General features: G+C 32.5%; 1 protein-coding gene across 2 annotated transcripts in view; it reads right to left on the bottom strand.

Moving 5' to 3' along the window:
• AlaRS (alanine--tRNA ligase, cytoplasmic) overlaps positions 1 to 17926 on the bottom strand; it is a 30791-nt gene extending 12865 nt beyond the window's left edge. Inside the window, exons 1-6 of one of the 2 annotated variants that reach the window (XM_072543309.1) lie at positions 17772 to 17926; positions 16935 to 17191; positions 7871 to 8097; positions 7160 to 7461; positions 927 to 1124; positions 728 to 873 (exon numbers count right to left, since the gene is read on the bottom strand). In XM_072543309.1, coding sequence (XP_072399410.1) covers positions 728 to 873; positions 927 to 1124; positions 7160 to 7461; positions 7871 to 8097; positions 16935 to 17169 — 1108 coding nt within the window. In that variant the 5' untranslated portion in view covers positions 17170 to 17191; positions 17772 to 17926. The remainder of the gene's footprint in view (positions 1 to 727; positions 874 to 926; positions 1125 to 7159; positions 7462 to 7870; positions 8098 to 16934; positions 17192 to 17771) is intronic. The other variant, XM_072543310.1, reaches the window with a different exon arrangement.
• Positions 17927 to 18244: the final 318 nt, after the last annotated feature.

Raw genomic sequence — 18244 nt, 5'->3', positions numbered from 1 at the left:
AGAATTGGCCAAGTTTCTTTTTGCACAGAGGGAGGAAGTAAGCTTTACGCCATTCCAATAGAGACACCAGTGACTGAATTTACAAAGGAAGAAGTGACGGTAGCTGGCAAAACGCTCAAAGCAGGAGCTATAAGATAATAAAAATCATCATCGAGGAGAAACTGCAATGTGCCCAGGATATTACGAACAACCTGCTACGAAGACAAAAGTTCCCAGGAGATCTGAAAATGGCAAATCTCATACTTATCCCGAAAACAGGAAAGGAATTAGAGGAACCTGAAGCGTACAGACCTATATGCCTGTTAAATACCTTTGACAAGGTCTTTGAGATTCTTGTGAAGACAAGGCTTAAAAATGCCTTAAAAAGGCATTTTGCCTATCTTAATGGGGTAACCTCTTCATTGACAATGTCATAAATGCCATACGATTCAGCGAAAACAGATCCAAGATCGCAAACTTAACTACCAACATTCCTTATTTGTAAGTCATTTCTCCTCAGCTTCCCCTAATTGCGATTATTTCTATGACTCCATATTAGAAAGAAGCTTTAAAATATTTAGATTAGAATTTTTCAAATATAAAGACTTTATTACACCGAAAATATAAGAGATCAATTTTAAATGAAAAAAAAAGAACTGATTAGAGCTTATTCTGCTGATTTATAGAGTATAAGAATTTCGAAAACATACAAGCATAATTTGAACATAAACGTCAAAACAGGACTTACCTTGGGGATCTTTTTTTACTTCAGGAAAGGTATCGCCCAGAATCTCGACTACAGTGTTGACCAATGTAGAAAAGAAACCAGGTTTTGCATTTAACTTTTCCGTAGCGTAGCGGACAGCTCTTCGTAATATCCTCCTCAAAACATATCTACAAAAAAATCATTTAATTATATCTGCCTTAAAGTTTTTAGGGATACTTACCCTCTGCCTGTATTATCTGGGTTGCCACCATCTGATAATGCAATTGTTAGAGTTCTTGCATGATCAGCCAATACTCTGTAAGCCATATCGATTCCGTCTGTGTCATCTTTACCAACTCTGCCTTGATAGGATGGAGCACCAGTACCTTTTTGGATGGCCTCAAACAATGGTACAAAAAGATCTGTATCATAATTTGATCTAAAACAAACATACATATCTCAAAACTCTACTTGATATCTTCCAACTAATAAAAAATGTTCTTACGAAATGATTTTTGATCTTAAGGCCCATCCTCGCAAAATTCTAACTGTGAATTTCAGTGGGCTATCTTTATTTCAAAAATTTCTCTCTTTACGAAAAAAAATCTGTTCATGAAGTAATACTCTAAGCGTCGTTCAGATATCTCTCTCAAGTCTAGGTCAAAAATGCTTTCATCTTTTACTCGAGCCGATTATACAACCGGGACACCCCTGAAGTGACAGGTTTGGGGCTACACAATAAAACCATAAACTTAAGTGGGCGTACTTCTCTTTAGTGGTGTTATGGGTAATTAGAATAACAGACCAGAGTAATATTATCTATTAATAAATGTACAACGAAAAATTTGCTGCTTGAACTTACCGTAAATTAAAGTTTACCGAAAATGGAAAATTATAAAAAAAGATTATAATTATATATTATAAAAAATTTATTAGTATCACGATTATTAAAATCGATAAAATGAAACTATATAAATATGGAATTATGTATAATGTGTTTCAAATAAAAAATTATAATAAAAATCTTGCAATTTTTGTAGCATATTTTCCCACAGTCCGATATCTTTATAAATATTTTCGAATAAAATATCTTTTGGGGTCCATACCGCAAACTAAGTATTGTCTATTTGATATAAATAACTGTCCTTGCACTGGATAGTAATAGGAATCAGTTCTTTTTAAATGCAATTGACCGTCCATTAGTTGGCAATTTTTTTTGTTTAATAGCTTTTTTAGGCGTAAGTTCACTTGCTTTATATGGACATTTAATTGAGTGGCTCAGAGGCAAAAGTGTATAACCCCAAAAAATGCTTTTACTGGATGAGGCTTAATAAGTGCTTATAATTTCTGTAAAATCGTGTGCAGAATTAGCCTAAACTTAATTTTTGTTGGTATGGTGTCCCCATCTATAAACTGGTTTTCGCACTAACAAAATGTTATAGGAAGCTTGCGGCAAAACTGCCTAACCAACAAAAACATGGCGGATGTAAACATGAGCAAAGACGCATCGGAGCCTTTCGGATCCGATTTCAGCGATATAGAAAGCGATTATAATCCCAGTTCTTCAAATATCGAGTCTTCAGGTAAGACAGTAACAATATTATTAATATTTAAATATAAAACAAGCGAAATAATCCTTAAATACCCATTTATAAACAAATGTGGCTTAGGCTGTTTTGCCGCAAACTTATTTGTAATATATTTTTTATTGTTCTAGACGAGAATAATGTTGATTCAAGTGAAAAAAACTCAATAAATGGGTTGTCCAACACTAAGAATCAAGACAATGATGAACCAGAAGGCAAATCGCACAAACATTCCAGAAAGAGAGTAAGAAATCTTGAGAATCATGCAAGGTATAAAAGGAAGGCAGCCAGGGAGAAAGGAAAAGAATATGTCACAAAGAAGGAAAACGTAAAAATGCTAAAGAACTCGTAGTTGGACCGTGTTCGTGCAAAATGAAGTGTCATACGAAAATTTCTAATGAACGAAAGCAAAGCATTTTTAAAAATTACTATTCGCTTGTATCAATGTCAATGATAAATGCTTTTATTCAAGGTCAAATAAAAGTAGAAGACAAAAAGAGAACTTATACCCAACATCAAAATTCACGTAGGTCTAAAACTCGTGTATATACTTTACCGGATGAAAGTAGTAGGTAAGAACTTTTTTAAAGATGCAGTTTCCATTACAGATGAAAAAATTTCATTAGCTTTACCACCAAAACAAGAGGGACACCTCTTCAAGATGCAAGGGACCAACATCCACCATAATAGAACCAATATTGAAGACGAGCAGTATTTATTTGGCTTCATTGAACTGTTCCCAGCATACGAATCCGCGAAAATGCACAGAAGACTTAAGTAAACCCCTCTAGCTGTTTATGTTTCGCAAAATCTTTAACACCAAGTTTAATTTGCATTTTCATGCACACATAAAGATACTTGTCAAAAGTGTGACAGTCTTAATACTAAAATAAAATCATCTGATACTTCAGAACAGCGTAAACAGGATGCAAAAGTTGAATTGGAAATATACCAATGAAAAGCAGAAGCAGTTAAAGAAAACAAAAAGCAAAATATAATTGAAGCAAAAGAATCACGGCACAAATATCAGTTTTAGTCTTTGATCTTTAGAAAACGCTTCCTACTTCTGAGTTAAGTATAGGTGTAGTTTATTTTAAGAGACAACGGTGGACATATAATTTCGGCATCCATACCTAAGCCTATTGCTACATGATGTAATAACGGACAACAAATCACACTCTTGCATTTCAGGAATAAAATTAATTTCCTGGACTAAATTTTGTTTTTTACCAAAATAGGTGGCATAATTTTTGTAACCGCCGAACATGTGATAGGCAGTGTTTTCAATATCTTGTTTTAAACCAATAGACCAGTCTGGTTAAAAAAAAGGTCGAAAAATTTTTCGCAGATATCTGAAGATTTTAAAACATAAGTGGGGGTTACTAGATGACGAATAGATGAAAAAGTACTCGTATTTTTACCTTGCGTTTTTTTAACAATAATTTATGGTTAGAATGGATTTTTTGTCTATAAGTAAACAATATTTATATCATTTTTTTATATCAAGAATATCTTTATTTTCCCGTTTTTTTAATTAAAATTGATAAATAATTTACGGAGATATTTGCAAAAAAGCAGTTTTTTGCACTAATTTATAAATTTTATTAATTTTTTTATTAACAAAATAAAATGTTATTAATACATTTGAACATTGAGGAATTACGTTCTGCGAAATTTCCCCCCGATGGGTCAAATAGTTTAAAAGTTATTTAATTTATTTATCCCTGAGGCTAAATATTTAAACTATTGAACTTGCTCTATTAATGATACTAGACACATTTAGCAAATTTCATAGGGTTCTTTAAGACTTAAACTATCTCAGAAGTTAAATGCATATTGCGTTTTCATCAAAATTATTTACAAAATAAAAGTTTGAAAAAGGGGTATGTTTTTTACTTATAAACAATTGTAATAACTTCTATATTTTCAAGCTACAGACTTGTACGTACAACCATTGGATAGCTGGTAAAAAAACTCACATTAAAAAAAACCCTGTGACCAATAGGAACGAAGTTGGGGACTATTTTTTTAAAAGTCATATCTCCATTGTTTATAAACATTAAGAAGTAAAATTTACACAAATTTTGAATGAAAATCTAAACTTTATATTAAAACTTATAGCTATAAAATTCATCCAACTTACAGACTTGTACGTACAACCATTTTATAGCTGGTAAAAAAACACATTTAAAAGAAAAAAAAAGTAAGTTTTTACGGTGAATTTCAAATGGACTCAATTTTTCTGAGGTTTCCCATATTTCCCGGTCAGTGAAAACTATGTAGTTATTCATATTACGACGAGCTACCCCAGATTAAAAAAAGAGGCTTCTAGCTGCAATGGAAGCCGAAATAATGTAATTTTTTCCTACATGTTTCAATTTGAAATTCCGATCTCGAAAAAAAAACGGAACTGAAACAGTTATCCCCTCCACTTTCCTATGTCGATCTTTCGAGAGTACCTTCGTTTCGAAAAATTAGATGAATTTATAAGGAAAATGCCACAAATCAACAGAAAATATTTCTATTCAAACAAAAAATTAAATTAAATAATAGGTACTTACGACTGGTCTACATACAATTTCGCCAATTGTCATCGACTTTTTCATGGGGTACATAAACGTCTTCGTGAACTACCCATTGTAAAAAATATGAATACTCTGGTTTGTCAATAGTCTGAATCTAAATAAACTTTGTCCATTTACTAAGCACTAAATTTTCGTTTTCGTTTCAACATTATTTATGACCCTACCGAGAGAGTGTAAGGTATATACCTGGCAGCTAGATATCGGCAACAAGGACAGCCTGTGTTTTTCGAGAGAGATAACTATTGGCCGAGTTTCGAGCTTTTTTTAAAAAAGTTTAAGCAAAATAGCTGCTTTGTGTTACACTTCATGTTAAAAGTAAAAACAGATGCGGAAAGTGCGAAAAATTCTATAGTAACTTTTTAAGTTAATTTTAAACAAAAGAAATTGAAAAAAAATATTGCTTAAACAATTTATAAGTTTATAAAGAGTTAGTCTACTAGAATGTTTTAAGACCTATCATATAAAAAAAATTATCTCAATTATCATAGTTTTTGCTTTATTTTATTTAAACTTTTACGTTGGAATTTAGCTACGCCCAGAATAGCGAGGAACGACCTTAAGTCAGGATTTTGATAATCTTTTTGTTGTTGTCCTGTATCCTATAAATTGTAGGTACAGATTAAGGGGTTATACAGGTTTTGTGTTTTCAAAAAATTGATTTATTTTTTATTCCATACGAAAGTATAGTACTTCAAGAGTATTACTCGTTTTTTCTCGAAACTTTATTTTTCCGTGCAGTGGGTACGATTTCTTGAGAACGAATCGACGGAAGTAAAAGGGCAGCACCGGTTGGGGCCAAAATCGGTCATTTTCCCATGTAAATCTCCATAAGAAAATCTAAGGTCCATTATGATCATTTTTGGCTCATTTCGTGGTGGGGGTAAAACGGCTCATCGGATCGTGACTTATGAGGTATCATCGAAAAGGGGAGGGGGTAACGAATACGTTAACGCCTGTTAACGTATTCAATATCGCCTCCTCTTTCATTTAACGTGTTATATGTAGTAATCTGACTGATAACAACAGAGAAACGATATAGTACCGTTTTGGCATTGTCGTTGCGTTTGTCCTTACATATCCATAACACCTCCCCTTTCCATCTATACCTTGCACATTATTGAACGTTGAGCCGTTTAGACGATACAAGCTTAGTGTCCTTTTGGCAATACGCCGCCATGTTTTTTTCTGTGTTAACGTTTTTGCTGGCCCCTCCCCTTTCCATCGATAGCTTGCACGTTGTTGTACGTGGAGCCGTTACAAGCTTAGTGTCCTTTTGGAAATGCCGCCATCTTTGTTTTTTGTTATAACATATTCATTAGCCCATCCTCCTTCCGACGATACTTTGCACGTTGTTGTACGTTGAGCCGTTTAGACGTTACATGACTAGTGTCCTTTTGACAACGCCGCCATCTTTGTTTTTTGTGTTAACGTATTCGTTACCCCCTCCCCTTTCCGACGATACCTCACACGTCACGATCCGATGAGCCGTTTTACCCCCACCACGAAATGAGCCAAAAATGACCAGAATGGACCTTAGATTTTCTTATGGAGATTTACATGGGAAAATGACCGATTTTGGCCCCGAACCGGTGCTGCTCTTTTACTTCCGTCGACTCGTTCTCAAGAAATCGTACCCACTGCACGGAAAAATAACCGGCAGCACCGGTGCTGCCCTTTTACTGACCGATTTTACTAAAACTTTACACAGTTCATCTTTATGCTATTTTTTCGAGATTGAACAAAGGCAATGAAAAAAAAAATAAAATTGAAAGTTTTGACATAAATTTGAATGAATTTTAGTCTCATATCTTTTAGAATTTTTCCGATTGTCATCGTTTTTAAAACATTGTCTTCGTATAAAACAAGAAAGAGTCAATCGATTGAAAATCCCTTCGTTCAATCATGAAGAAAACACTATAAACTGTGACAAGAAAAGTTATTCCCGAAATTTGAAAAAACCTAAGAAATATCTCGGAAAGCAATGAGTGTAGGTATAGGGAATGCTTCATAAAAATAATGAAAGAGTATTATTAAATGAAATATTTAAAAAAAAAATCATCATTTGAAAAATATAAGTTTGTACATTTAAAAATTATGAGAAAGTCGTAATTTTCTTTTGAAGTTCACCCTGTATAAAAATATTCGTCACTGATTTCTGTTAAATTTAACTTGAAAACTAGTACACATTGTTTATCTTATTGTGTAAAATGATTAATTATTTATGTATTCTTTCTTAATATAAAGGGTGTCCTATTTAAAAAAAAATTGTATGTTTGCTTAACCAAGTAGTTAACTATACTAACCTTTTATTTTGTATGACAGATACCAATCGTTCTAAACCCAATCCACAATCAATATGCTTTTTAGGCAAAGATTTCAAGCTGCCATCAGTTTCCCTATTGTATTGGATAAACACAAGATTCCATATTTCTAAAACATCAGGATCGTCCATATTGACCAGTTCAGGGACTTCTCTGCCACCGATTCTATCATAATGAAGCTCTGAACATGGTCCGCATGGACCTGTTTCGCCCATTTCCCAAAAGTTGTCCTTCATACTACCAGGAATGACATGGGATGGCTTGACACCGAGATTTAACCATATCTGAAAAACATATACAATAAAGTATTGTCTTTAGAATCACAAGAATTTGCATTGCTGTTATCACAGCTGAATTTTTAATTAAGGAAAAGAGAAAAAGGAAAAAACAAATGAAGTATTACTATAACTTGCTTCAATGGAGGAAAAATAGCAAAAAAAGACAAAACACTGAAGTGACCAGTTAAGTAATACAATAAAGACAAGTAAGAGAAGACAAGTTAACCAAAGAAGTACCCAAAACAAGAGTTTCAGCTATCAAATTACTGCCAAGAAAGGTAAGCCCGGAAAACGATCACACAAACCCAATAGTCTTTTAACTAAAAACCAAAACACTACCCTAGCCACTAGGATTAAGTCCATTTAAAATTTAGTTCGCATGATTTTAAAAATTCATAGACATATCAATATCTACCTGTTTACATTCATTGTCAGGTTCCAATCCAGAAGCAGGATCTCCTCCAAAATATGTTACATATAGTCTGTCAGCTTCCAATTTTAATTTTTGAGTCAAAAACTCCCATGCCCAGGAACAAACCTCTTTCTTGAAATAGTCTCCAAATGACCAGTTTCCCATCATTTCAAAAAAGGTATGATGGTATACATCTTTCCCGACATCATCTAAATCATTGTGTTTGCCTCCTACAAAACAAAATGTAAGTATAAATGTAGTTATAAAAAAGAAAAATCATCAACAATCCATCCTCTTTCAATAGTAACATCCAGTGTACTAATCGTCAACACTAGGAATCAATTTCGAAATGTTGTCATCAGCATACAGAGCAGGCAGAGAAAGTATTCGGAGAGAAAAAGATGGATGAATGCCGGGACTCGACTACACGATTTTTTTTTATTAGAAAAAGATGTCGCATCCATAAAAAGGTTATTAGCGACGGAACAAAATAAAAATAACAAAGTTAAACACCTACAGATTGTACAAAATGTTTATGGATCTGAGATAATTCACTATATTGTCACAGGAACAGTTTTGACCTAGAGCCTGTGGTAGAGCGTTTGGGATCTTGTAGCGCTGTCTTTCTTGGTCATATTTACTACAAATTGTTAAAAAGTGTTCAACTGTTAATCGGACGTTACACTGATGACATATAGGTGGATTTTTCTTTGTGAAAAGGTAGGAGTGCGTTAATCTGGTATGTCCAAGACGTAAAGGCACAACCACAATGTGTTCTCGTCTATTTCGCGACGATGGAAACCACTGAGACACTATTTTTAATTTTATTTAGATTGGAATTAGTTTGAGGCCACTCATTTCGCCACAAACACAACAAAAATTTTTAAAATAAGCTTTTAAGTCACTGGAAACACACTTGTCTATCGGCTCCGACAAATCGCTTAAAATTGCCTCTCATGCAGTCCTGTCAGCTTCTTCATTTCCTGTTATTCCGACGTGTGAGGGAACCCATAAAAATTGGACGCTTCTTTTATGTTCATGAGCTTGGGAAAGCTGGTATTTTAGCAACTTTTCAAAGGAATGTTTCGGAAAAAATGTGTTTTAATGAGTTTAGAGAGCTAAGGGAATCTGTTATAATCAGTGCTTTTGTGAGTGTAAGCTCGTTAAGACGTTTCACAGCACAGTATATGGCATATTCAAATAAAAGAAGCTGTAGCATAGGGAGACGATGGAAAAATCCATCAATCTTCCATTATCGTAAGTGTCGAGTTGAATGTTGTTAACAGATTTGGAGTTAGATGATACTGAACAATTGTCTACAGAAAAGTCACTATCTAAGTCAGAAATCTCTTTCTCTAAATGGTTGTGTAGTTTCTTTTGAAGTTTTGTAAACTTGCTTTTTGTAGATCTATCATTTGCATATTGATAGCTACTTTGTAAAAGATGAAGTAAACCAGCCATATCAGTTGTAAATTCTTTAATGACGCTAATAGTATCGGGGGAGCCTTGGACATTATCAATCAGTAAGGACAATTGGTGGTAATTTAAAACAAATGGTGGGGTATGATTATCAATGAAATTTTCAAGAGTTTCTCGTGTAGATGGGACTTTAGCTGAGCGCGGTTTTTTTGGTTTAGAGGGTTTGGGTTTTGCAAACAGATTTTATGATGAAATTGCTGAGTCTGAAGGAGGCATGTCGATCGCACCAATACTGCGTTTTATGGAAGAACTTGCGTTTTCGCAATTGCTATAAAAGTTTTCACTTAGATGCTGTGGCTTTATTACATTTGGAAGTGCTGGAGCAGACTCATTGGTAGTGACAGAAGTCGAGCTTGAAGTTTTATTTGTAAGATTGGTTGAAATGGTTGTTTCAGAAGATTGTGGTGATGTATCAGTTTTATTAGAATTTTCTGCAGTTGTATCTAATGGAAAAGGAGCTGATAGATTGGAGGATATTGATTTCGAAGTTTGTGAAGATGGTATTGCCGCTGAATGAGGTTGATTGAAAGTGTTGCTATGAGTAGGAGTATTAGTAATTTCTTTGTCATGGAGATTTGTAGGTGTAGGTGATATGCTCGGATTTGATAATGGATAACTTGATGGCTGCTGGGTGTTTGGTACCTTGTGTAGTATACTTGTTGAAGCTGTTTGATTTGGTACTTACTTATTTGACTCAATATGAGTTGATTCCGTTACTGAACTGTTATTGCATTGAGATGATATGTGTCCTGTATTTTTACAAATAAAGCAGGTGAGTGTACCTTGTGACAAAAATAAGCGGTAAGGTGTTTGGTTGAAGTTTATTAGAATAGAATCTGGAATTGGTGATGTTATAGGGCTTATATAAACTTGCCTCCGAAAGCTCAATATGTGACTATATTCGGGAAGAGTCGAGCTAATTTTCAGAAATGTTATTGTGGAAATGAGCTTTAAACTGATATTCTGTAATTCTTCAACTAATACTTGATGAGGAATTGACAGGCAGACTCCAGACAAGACTAGGCTTTCTGCTGGAGAGACAAGTCTTTGTGCTGTTACAACTTCGCCGAGTACTTCTATAGAGCCATGTTGTGTCATAAAGTTATCTACTACGGTTTTGTTTGGCAAATACATGCAGATTCTATTATGAGATAATCTAGATGAAAAAATAATATTTTTTGGGTTGATGATTGTGCCCAAAGGAATGAGATATTCCTGCAGTTTAGCATTATCGATACAACTAAATACAATTGCTTGGGTCTTACTCGGAAAAGAATGTGAAGCGGCTGATGCATAACTGTTATAACTGTCATAACTTACTCCGACTCTGGTAAGTGACAAATCAACTGCATGCTACTATAAGCTACTTATAGCAGCTAACCTCACAAAATGATTGTGTGGTAGTGTATATTTATTATTTGACGTTTTCTTTTCACAATAATAAAATAATAATTACATATAGATGACTTACGTAGTAGTATCTAGTAGATAAACACTTTAATTTTAAAAAACTATTTAATAAAACCACTTTTTATTAAAAACTAGGAGTACAATATCAGTACAACTTAACCATACCTTGCCAGGGCCCTACATAATTTTTAAACATATTTACAGGTTAAGTTTACTTCTTCCACTAAGATAAGGGAATTTTATAGCCTTTTCAAAGTCATTCCTAGTTTTGACAAAGCATACAGGCAGCAAGATTACAAGAACTAAAGGCTGTTGGGAGTGTTTTGTAAATCAAAAAGGCTTGTAATGATTCAAAAATATTTTAATTTCTTTAAAAAATTCCATGTTGTTCAGAACACAGTAACTTTTAAGGGATCCTGTATAATTTATTATGATTTAAGAGAAATGTGTTTTTACAGTTAAAATTGTCCTAACCGACGATTCTTGTGAAATGGCACAAGCTATTATTCTAGAACTTTATCTGATTGGTCTAACTCAATCAAATGATAAAAAAATGTGATGTAATTAGAGAGATTGAAATTGTTGCTAATATATGTGCCTTTCACAATCTTTATCAGTCCAATACCATTTTCAATAATAGAAGAGTCACTTTAGACCTCATTCTATCTGCTGAGGAATTATCTGTTAACAAGGTCATAGATATTTTAATCCTAGAAGATACTCATTACTCTCTCTCTCTTGAAATAATAATATATTTCGAAGTTGCTAATGAAATGACATCTGGAAAGGAAACCTACTATGATTTTCACAATGCAAACTTTATAGCTATGCGCCAATGCTTGGAAATTGTGAATTTGGATAAGCTTTTACATGATAAAGAACTTACTGTTATGCTTTCAGTGTTTTATGATACTTTGTACTATATTATTAAGTTGTATGTTCCTTTAAAAACAATGTGTTCTAAAAAATTTCCATGTTGGTACTCCCCTCAGCCCATAAGTTTAGTCAAGATAAAATAATGGCTTACAAAATTTATAAAAGCACCAGATCTCCAGACATTTATGCACATTTTAGTAGACTCAGAGCTCAGTGTAAATTCTTGTCAAGGGGGTATTGCTCAAGCCAGGTACGTTTTACAGAGAATTCTATCAAGTCAAATGTTAATGTTTTCTGGAAGTTTGTAGCAAGCAAGAAAGAAAATAATGTCATACTGAACATGATGAACTTAGATGATTCAATAGCCACATCTGGCAGAGATATTGCTAACTTATATGCCAGTTATTTTTCATCTGTGTACACTAATCAAGCCTTGCAGGGTCCCGGGCCAGATGGTGTTCCATCAATTCTACTTACAAAATTACTTTCATATTGACTCAGCCTCTTTTTCATATTTTTAATAAGTCCCTTGAGTTTCGTGATTATTGGAAACTATCCTATGTTATGCCAATATATAAGTAAGGTACTAAATCTGATGTTAAGAATTATCACCCTATATCAATACTAAGATCACATACGGATCAGAAACATGGTCAATGACGACCCGAGATGAAGAGTTATTGCGAGTCTTTGAAAGAAAAGTATTAAGGACCATATATGGCGGAGTAAACGAAAAGGCTCTGTGAAGAAGGCGATATAACTTTGAACTCTAGACTTTTTGGTGATGCAGATATTGTGAAGACCATCAAAATAAACCGCCTAAGGTGGGTGGGCCACGTTATGCGGATGGATGAGAGTGATCCCACTAAAATAACTATGCTAAACAGGCTGGTCGGAAGAAGAAGAAGGGGGCGACCTAAACTCAGATATCTGGACGATGTACAGGAAGATCTGAGGGAGATTGGAGTGAGGGGCTGGAGAAGACAGACCCTCGATAGGGAAGGATGGAAGAATGTTTTGAAGCAGGCCAAGGCTCACGAAGGGCTGTAGCGCCAACTGATGATGATGATCAATACTAAGTATGATTCTAAATGTATTTCAAAGCGTTCTAACAGACTTTCCTACTTATGACTGTTCCAGTATCATAACTCCATACTAACTTGGGTTTTCCACTGGTAAATCTGTCAAACTTGGTTTGTTAACATACACTGATTACTTTACTGAAGCATTGGAAGATGGTAAACACGTTGACTCTATGTATACTGACTTTTCAAAGGCTTTTGACAAAGTTAATAATGATCTTCTGCTTCATAAGATTAGTTTGTATGGTATAAATGGCCTGATGATGAACTGGTTAGGTAGTTATTTAACTAATAGAATTCAAAAGGTACAAGTAAACCACAACTACTCTCAAACTTTTTCAGTTACTTCAGAGCTCAAGATTCACATCTGGGTCCACTACTCTTCAATCCGTATCTTAATGATGTTACTGATTGATTCTCCAACACCAAAGTTCTACTATTCGCAGATGCAGAAGCAGACTTAAAGTGCTTCAGAATTGTTGAAAACTAAGAAAGATGTGAATAAATCACAGTCAAATCTCAATAAGTTAGTAAATTGGTATGGACCTAAATGTTAGAAAGTGCCACATTATATGCTTCTGTCATAATCAGCATTTAAGTTCAATATGACTACACTATCAACACTCAACTTTTTTAAATAGCTGAACAAGTTAAGGACTTGGGTGTTGTCCTGGATTCATCATTAAGCTTTAACAACCAGATTGTTACCTAGCTCTGAAAGCAGACCCTTAAAAGAACAACTAGTGATTTCACTGACATCACATCAATTAGAGCCCCCATTATTCAACAAACAAAATAAAGCTGGATAGTATTCAAAATAACTTTCGAGATACATTGCTCATAAATTGCATGTTTAATGCAACTATTCAGATATGGAATCACAACTAAACATCACTTCATTGAAACTAGTAGGAAAAGAAAAGATCTTACATTACTATTTAACATTGTGAACAGTAGATGTAATTGTCCTGACCTGCTCTCTAAAATTAATCTGCCTGTACCATCTCATAAAACTCGACAATTACAAACATTTCATGGGTCGTTTCACAGGTATAATTGGGCTGTGTTAAGCACAAAGCAACCAATCCACATTTTTAAGGAAAACAAGATAATGTCATATATCGATTAAAAAATGTGTATAGCATTTTTCATATAAAAATGCTTGCATGTCACAATTTATATAAAGTGACGTCACTTATATTTAAAATTTCCAGAATGTCAACCTTAGAGTTCAAATTTTTCTAACACAGCTAATAATACAAAACCCACAAGGAACTGCTTGATCTTTCATAGGCGTCAACATGGTGTAATAATCAGAAAAATATAATCATCATTATATTGGAAATTTTAGAATTATATTGATTAAATAACCAAAAACATTTGTTGTTATTAATAATATAAATTTTATGAAATAACTCTGTAAGTCTAATATTCCACAAAATTATAATTAAATAGATTAGACAATTGTATGCAACTGATATAGGAATACTTCAAATTTTATTGACAGCTCAGCGTGTGGTAAAAGTGTATAAAGTGTTGCCGCTTTTTTAGAGTTAAAATTTTGTTTGTTTTGATTTCTTACACAATTTGATCATAATATAATATATATTAATAAATTGTATTTATAAATACTATTAAATTTAGATTAATAGCTTTAAAAACTAATTATTGTTGTGTATTGTGATTGTGATATGCCAAAACAAATAAATAGTCTGTAGAAAGCTGATAAGCTTTCATATAAGATAGATTATTTTGAAAAAGAAATAATGGCGGGACGTTTTTACTATTAAAGCCCTAAAAGAGGTAAGTTTAAAATTTAAAATATATAATTTTGTATTAAAATGTTTTCTTATGTATTTTAGTGTGTTGCAGTAGTCTTAAAACTAAGCATATTCACTGTTAATATAATAGTTTGACAAATAGTTGACATTTTCAAAATTCCTCACTTACTAACTATTCTGATGTTTTGGTAAAGCTGTGGGGTTCTGACATCGTAAATCTTGAATGACATGCAAGCATATTTATATGAAAAATGCTATAATCTACTTTGTGTAAAAAGCTGTCACAGCTGTAAATTACAGGAACCTCAGATAGGAGCATCATTTTTTATAAAATAAATTGATTTTTGTTAAATTTGTTGTCAAAATGATCAAATTTTGAAAGCCAAAAAGTTATGATAAACATTTAAGTTGACAACAACAAATAATAAATGTGTCTTCTTCCAAGATGCAGATATGAAATCCCAAAAATTTTACATTGCACCTAACCATGGATGTATAAACATAGATGGACCCAGCAATAAGATACCTTAAACACACACTGTTTTGAAGCTTCGATATTCCTGGACAAGAGGGTAAAGGGGGGTAAAACGGGTATCGATAGACTGTGATACTTCCTCAATGAGCATAAGCGTGCTTGAATTTTTCCCGCGGGGATCATTATTCAGACGTTAATAATTGGAAGTAGTAATAATGTATAAAAACACGTTTTTATAGAAAAAATAAAATACAATTTTATTTGCTTTAAAATTAATACAATAAAATATAGTTGAGCTCAAGTTAATTTTTTAATAGGTATCAAATAATCCTATGATAAAAAAAAACAATTAAAAAATATACATTTGTCAAATTTAAGTACATACCTATATTTATTGATAATGTGTTAAAACATATTTTTTCAAATTGTGACAAATTTGTTTTAATACAATATCAATAGATTCCACGTAGTAAGGGTTTCTGCTACAAAATTATTTATTGATCATTCCAAAGCTCTTGCTGGCATTTGACATAAAATTATTTGCAAATATACCTACTTATTAAAAAGTAGGCGTGAAAATGTATAAATTATTGGAAAGCTATTTACCGAACAGAAATATTAAAGTAAAAATGGTAAATAGACATAATAGAAGACATTGGTATAGAAATAAATTTTTATTGATTGCGAAAAACAGTCTTAGTAAGAACGCTTCTTATGCGCACGGTGTTAGCATCTAAAGTAGTCCTCGTTTCATGACGAATTCCAATTTTAAAATATTTCTCAAGAAACAACTTTAAAAGTTGCATAGAGTGACCATCGATTGCATCTTCATCATACATATGGTCACCAAAATGCTCATAGATTGATTTTGGGACATTTTGTATGGTTTTATTAATCAAAATATTCATAAGGTTTTTAACTAGTCTGTTGCAGATATTTATAGTTTTATTTAAAAAATCTGAAATATTTTTCAGCTTCCTTACAAGTTTAAATAACCAAAAAGGATGCTTTTGAAAGGTTTTTTTATACTGTTTTCTCTGTTGAAGTTTAGAGTAAGTTAAATCATTAATCAATATTATTTGGAAACCTACATAGAAAAATAAATGAGTTTTATTCATTTCACTAATTTATTGTTAATTCATGAGAAATATTAAATTAAAAAGCTACTAAACAGATCTTTTTAATCAGATGATGTCTACTTACAATTTAAAAATGTCTATACTAATTTCATGAACTAATATCTTGTTCAATACATTAATTAATATGAATAAACCCAATGGTACGCCTATGAAAGACATATTTTAAAATGTAAACACACAGGCTTCCTCAGTTCCTCATCTTAAATAATGTAAACAAACAGTACTTACAAATTAAATGAGACATTGGGATGTAAATATTTCGTTTTTTTGCAAATGCAAAACTGTAGCACCATTATTATAATTTGTTTATTTCACTATTTACAAATATCACTTAAAATACAGCCAAAATATCGAAAAACAACTTTTCCTCATCTTGGGTAAAAAGTAAACAAACATGGACATGACATAGAACAGCATTTGAAGTTTGACATAGAGCCATAAGACAGAGAAATGTAAACACTGTTGCCATTAATAAATAGGTTTCAGTGTTTCTACATATAAAATAATTGGTTAATATCTGTTATACGCTATTATTAAATGATATGCACACTATGTGCACATTTGATGTTATTAGAATTAAATATATTAATATAAGTAATAAATTATTATTTTGGTTTGATAGCACCTGTAGAGTATAAAATAAATATAGTAATATTTTCAGCGATACGTGAATAAGAATTTTAATAAAAAAATGTGACAACATTTGAAGGTGCTGAGAATGTGACCTAGTCAAATAATTTTGGCTTCACATTTTTATGTAAATAACTGAGTCCATCTGTGTTTATACGTCCATGCACCTAACTTATTTAAAAAAAAAATACATACCAGCTCTAATGCATTTCTGGGTGTTCACAGCACGAATAAGTTTTGAAAGATCACTGTTTGGATCAACTGTTCCCAAAAAAATTGACTTGTATTGGTTCATACCAGCATTGGCAAATAATAGTGTTGGATCATCTAATGGTATAGTTGATGAAGAATGTACATACACATGATCCCTTTCCTTAAAAAAGTCTATATAGGCATTTCGCACCTCCTTAGCTGTCATTGATATGGCCATTGTTTATTACTTATTTGAAGACCTAAAATAGACAAAAATTTGAGGTAAATGCAGATTTACAGATTACATAGGAGTACTTTGGTTGTTTTTATTAGTATGCCAAAAAACTAAGTTTTAGGGTGAGCAATAACATTAAATAAAATAAAAAACAAAAACGAGTATGTGAACAATATTATTTAAAAGTTAAGGAACCTTATACATTTAAAGTAATAGTATTACCACAGTATATAAAAATTAATCTGTGGTATTACCTTAGTACACTATTATGTTAAAAGATAATACAATAAGTATAAATTATCAGTTCTGTACAGACTTAAATAGTACAACACTTACAAAGATTGTGAAATCTTACAATTCTAAATATTGTACTTCTAAAACATTTCATTGGCTATAGTATTGTCAAAAATAAATATGCTTATTTGTAAATTTAAATTCGATGCACTTTGTTCGTATGACATATGTTTCAAAATCTGAGCCAGAAGAGTAAGGTAGTTATTACAATAATATATTAAATAAAGAGATGCATGATGCAATGTTTACTAATATTAAAGATCAATTTAAAAAGGTTTAATTATTAATAGTAGGTGTTAAAAAGTACTTACACTTACTCTTCCTTAAAGCACAAATTTATCTTCAAACTAGATCGACTAAAGGTGATCTAATTTTTCTAAGAGAAAGTACAAAACGCCGACCTTTTACCAACACGATGACAGTGGTAAGAAAGAGGTTATGTTAAGATTGTAGTTTATTTGCGGCGTTGTTCATGTTGGTTTTAACCAGAGAACAACCGAATACAGAGAAGCGACAGTCCTTTGAAGTTACGTAGCCAAGCCGCCAATGACAGCTAACAACCAGAAAATTAATAGTCAGTGGGCATATCACACAATATAAATTCTTAAGAGCGTAGGCGCAAAATTTCGGGCCAATGTTTTTAAATGCATTCATTTTTTTCGAATCCTGAAAAAACTAATAAGTATTTTTAAAAAATTTAAACCCAAAATGAAAGACTACATTATTACTGAGGGCCGAAAGTCCCTGAAAACTTCTATAATGTTTATTTTAATAAGTTACAGGG

This window comes from Diabrotica undecimpunctata, chromosome 9 (assembly GCF_040954645.1).
Source record: "Diabrotica undecimpunctata isolate CICGRU chromosome 9, icDiaUnde3, whole genome shotgun sequence".
In the NCBI taxonomy this organism is placed as follows: domain Eukaryota; kingdom Metazoa; phylum Arthropoda; class Insecta; order Coleoptera; family Chrysomelidae; genus Diabrotica; species Diabrotica undecimpunctata.
Note: the sequence above shows the minus strand (reverse complement) of the source record. Positions and strands in the feature narration are given on the sequence as shown.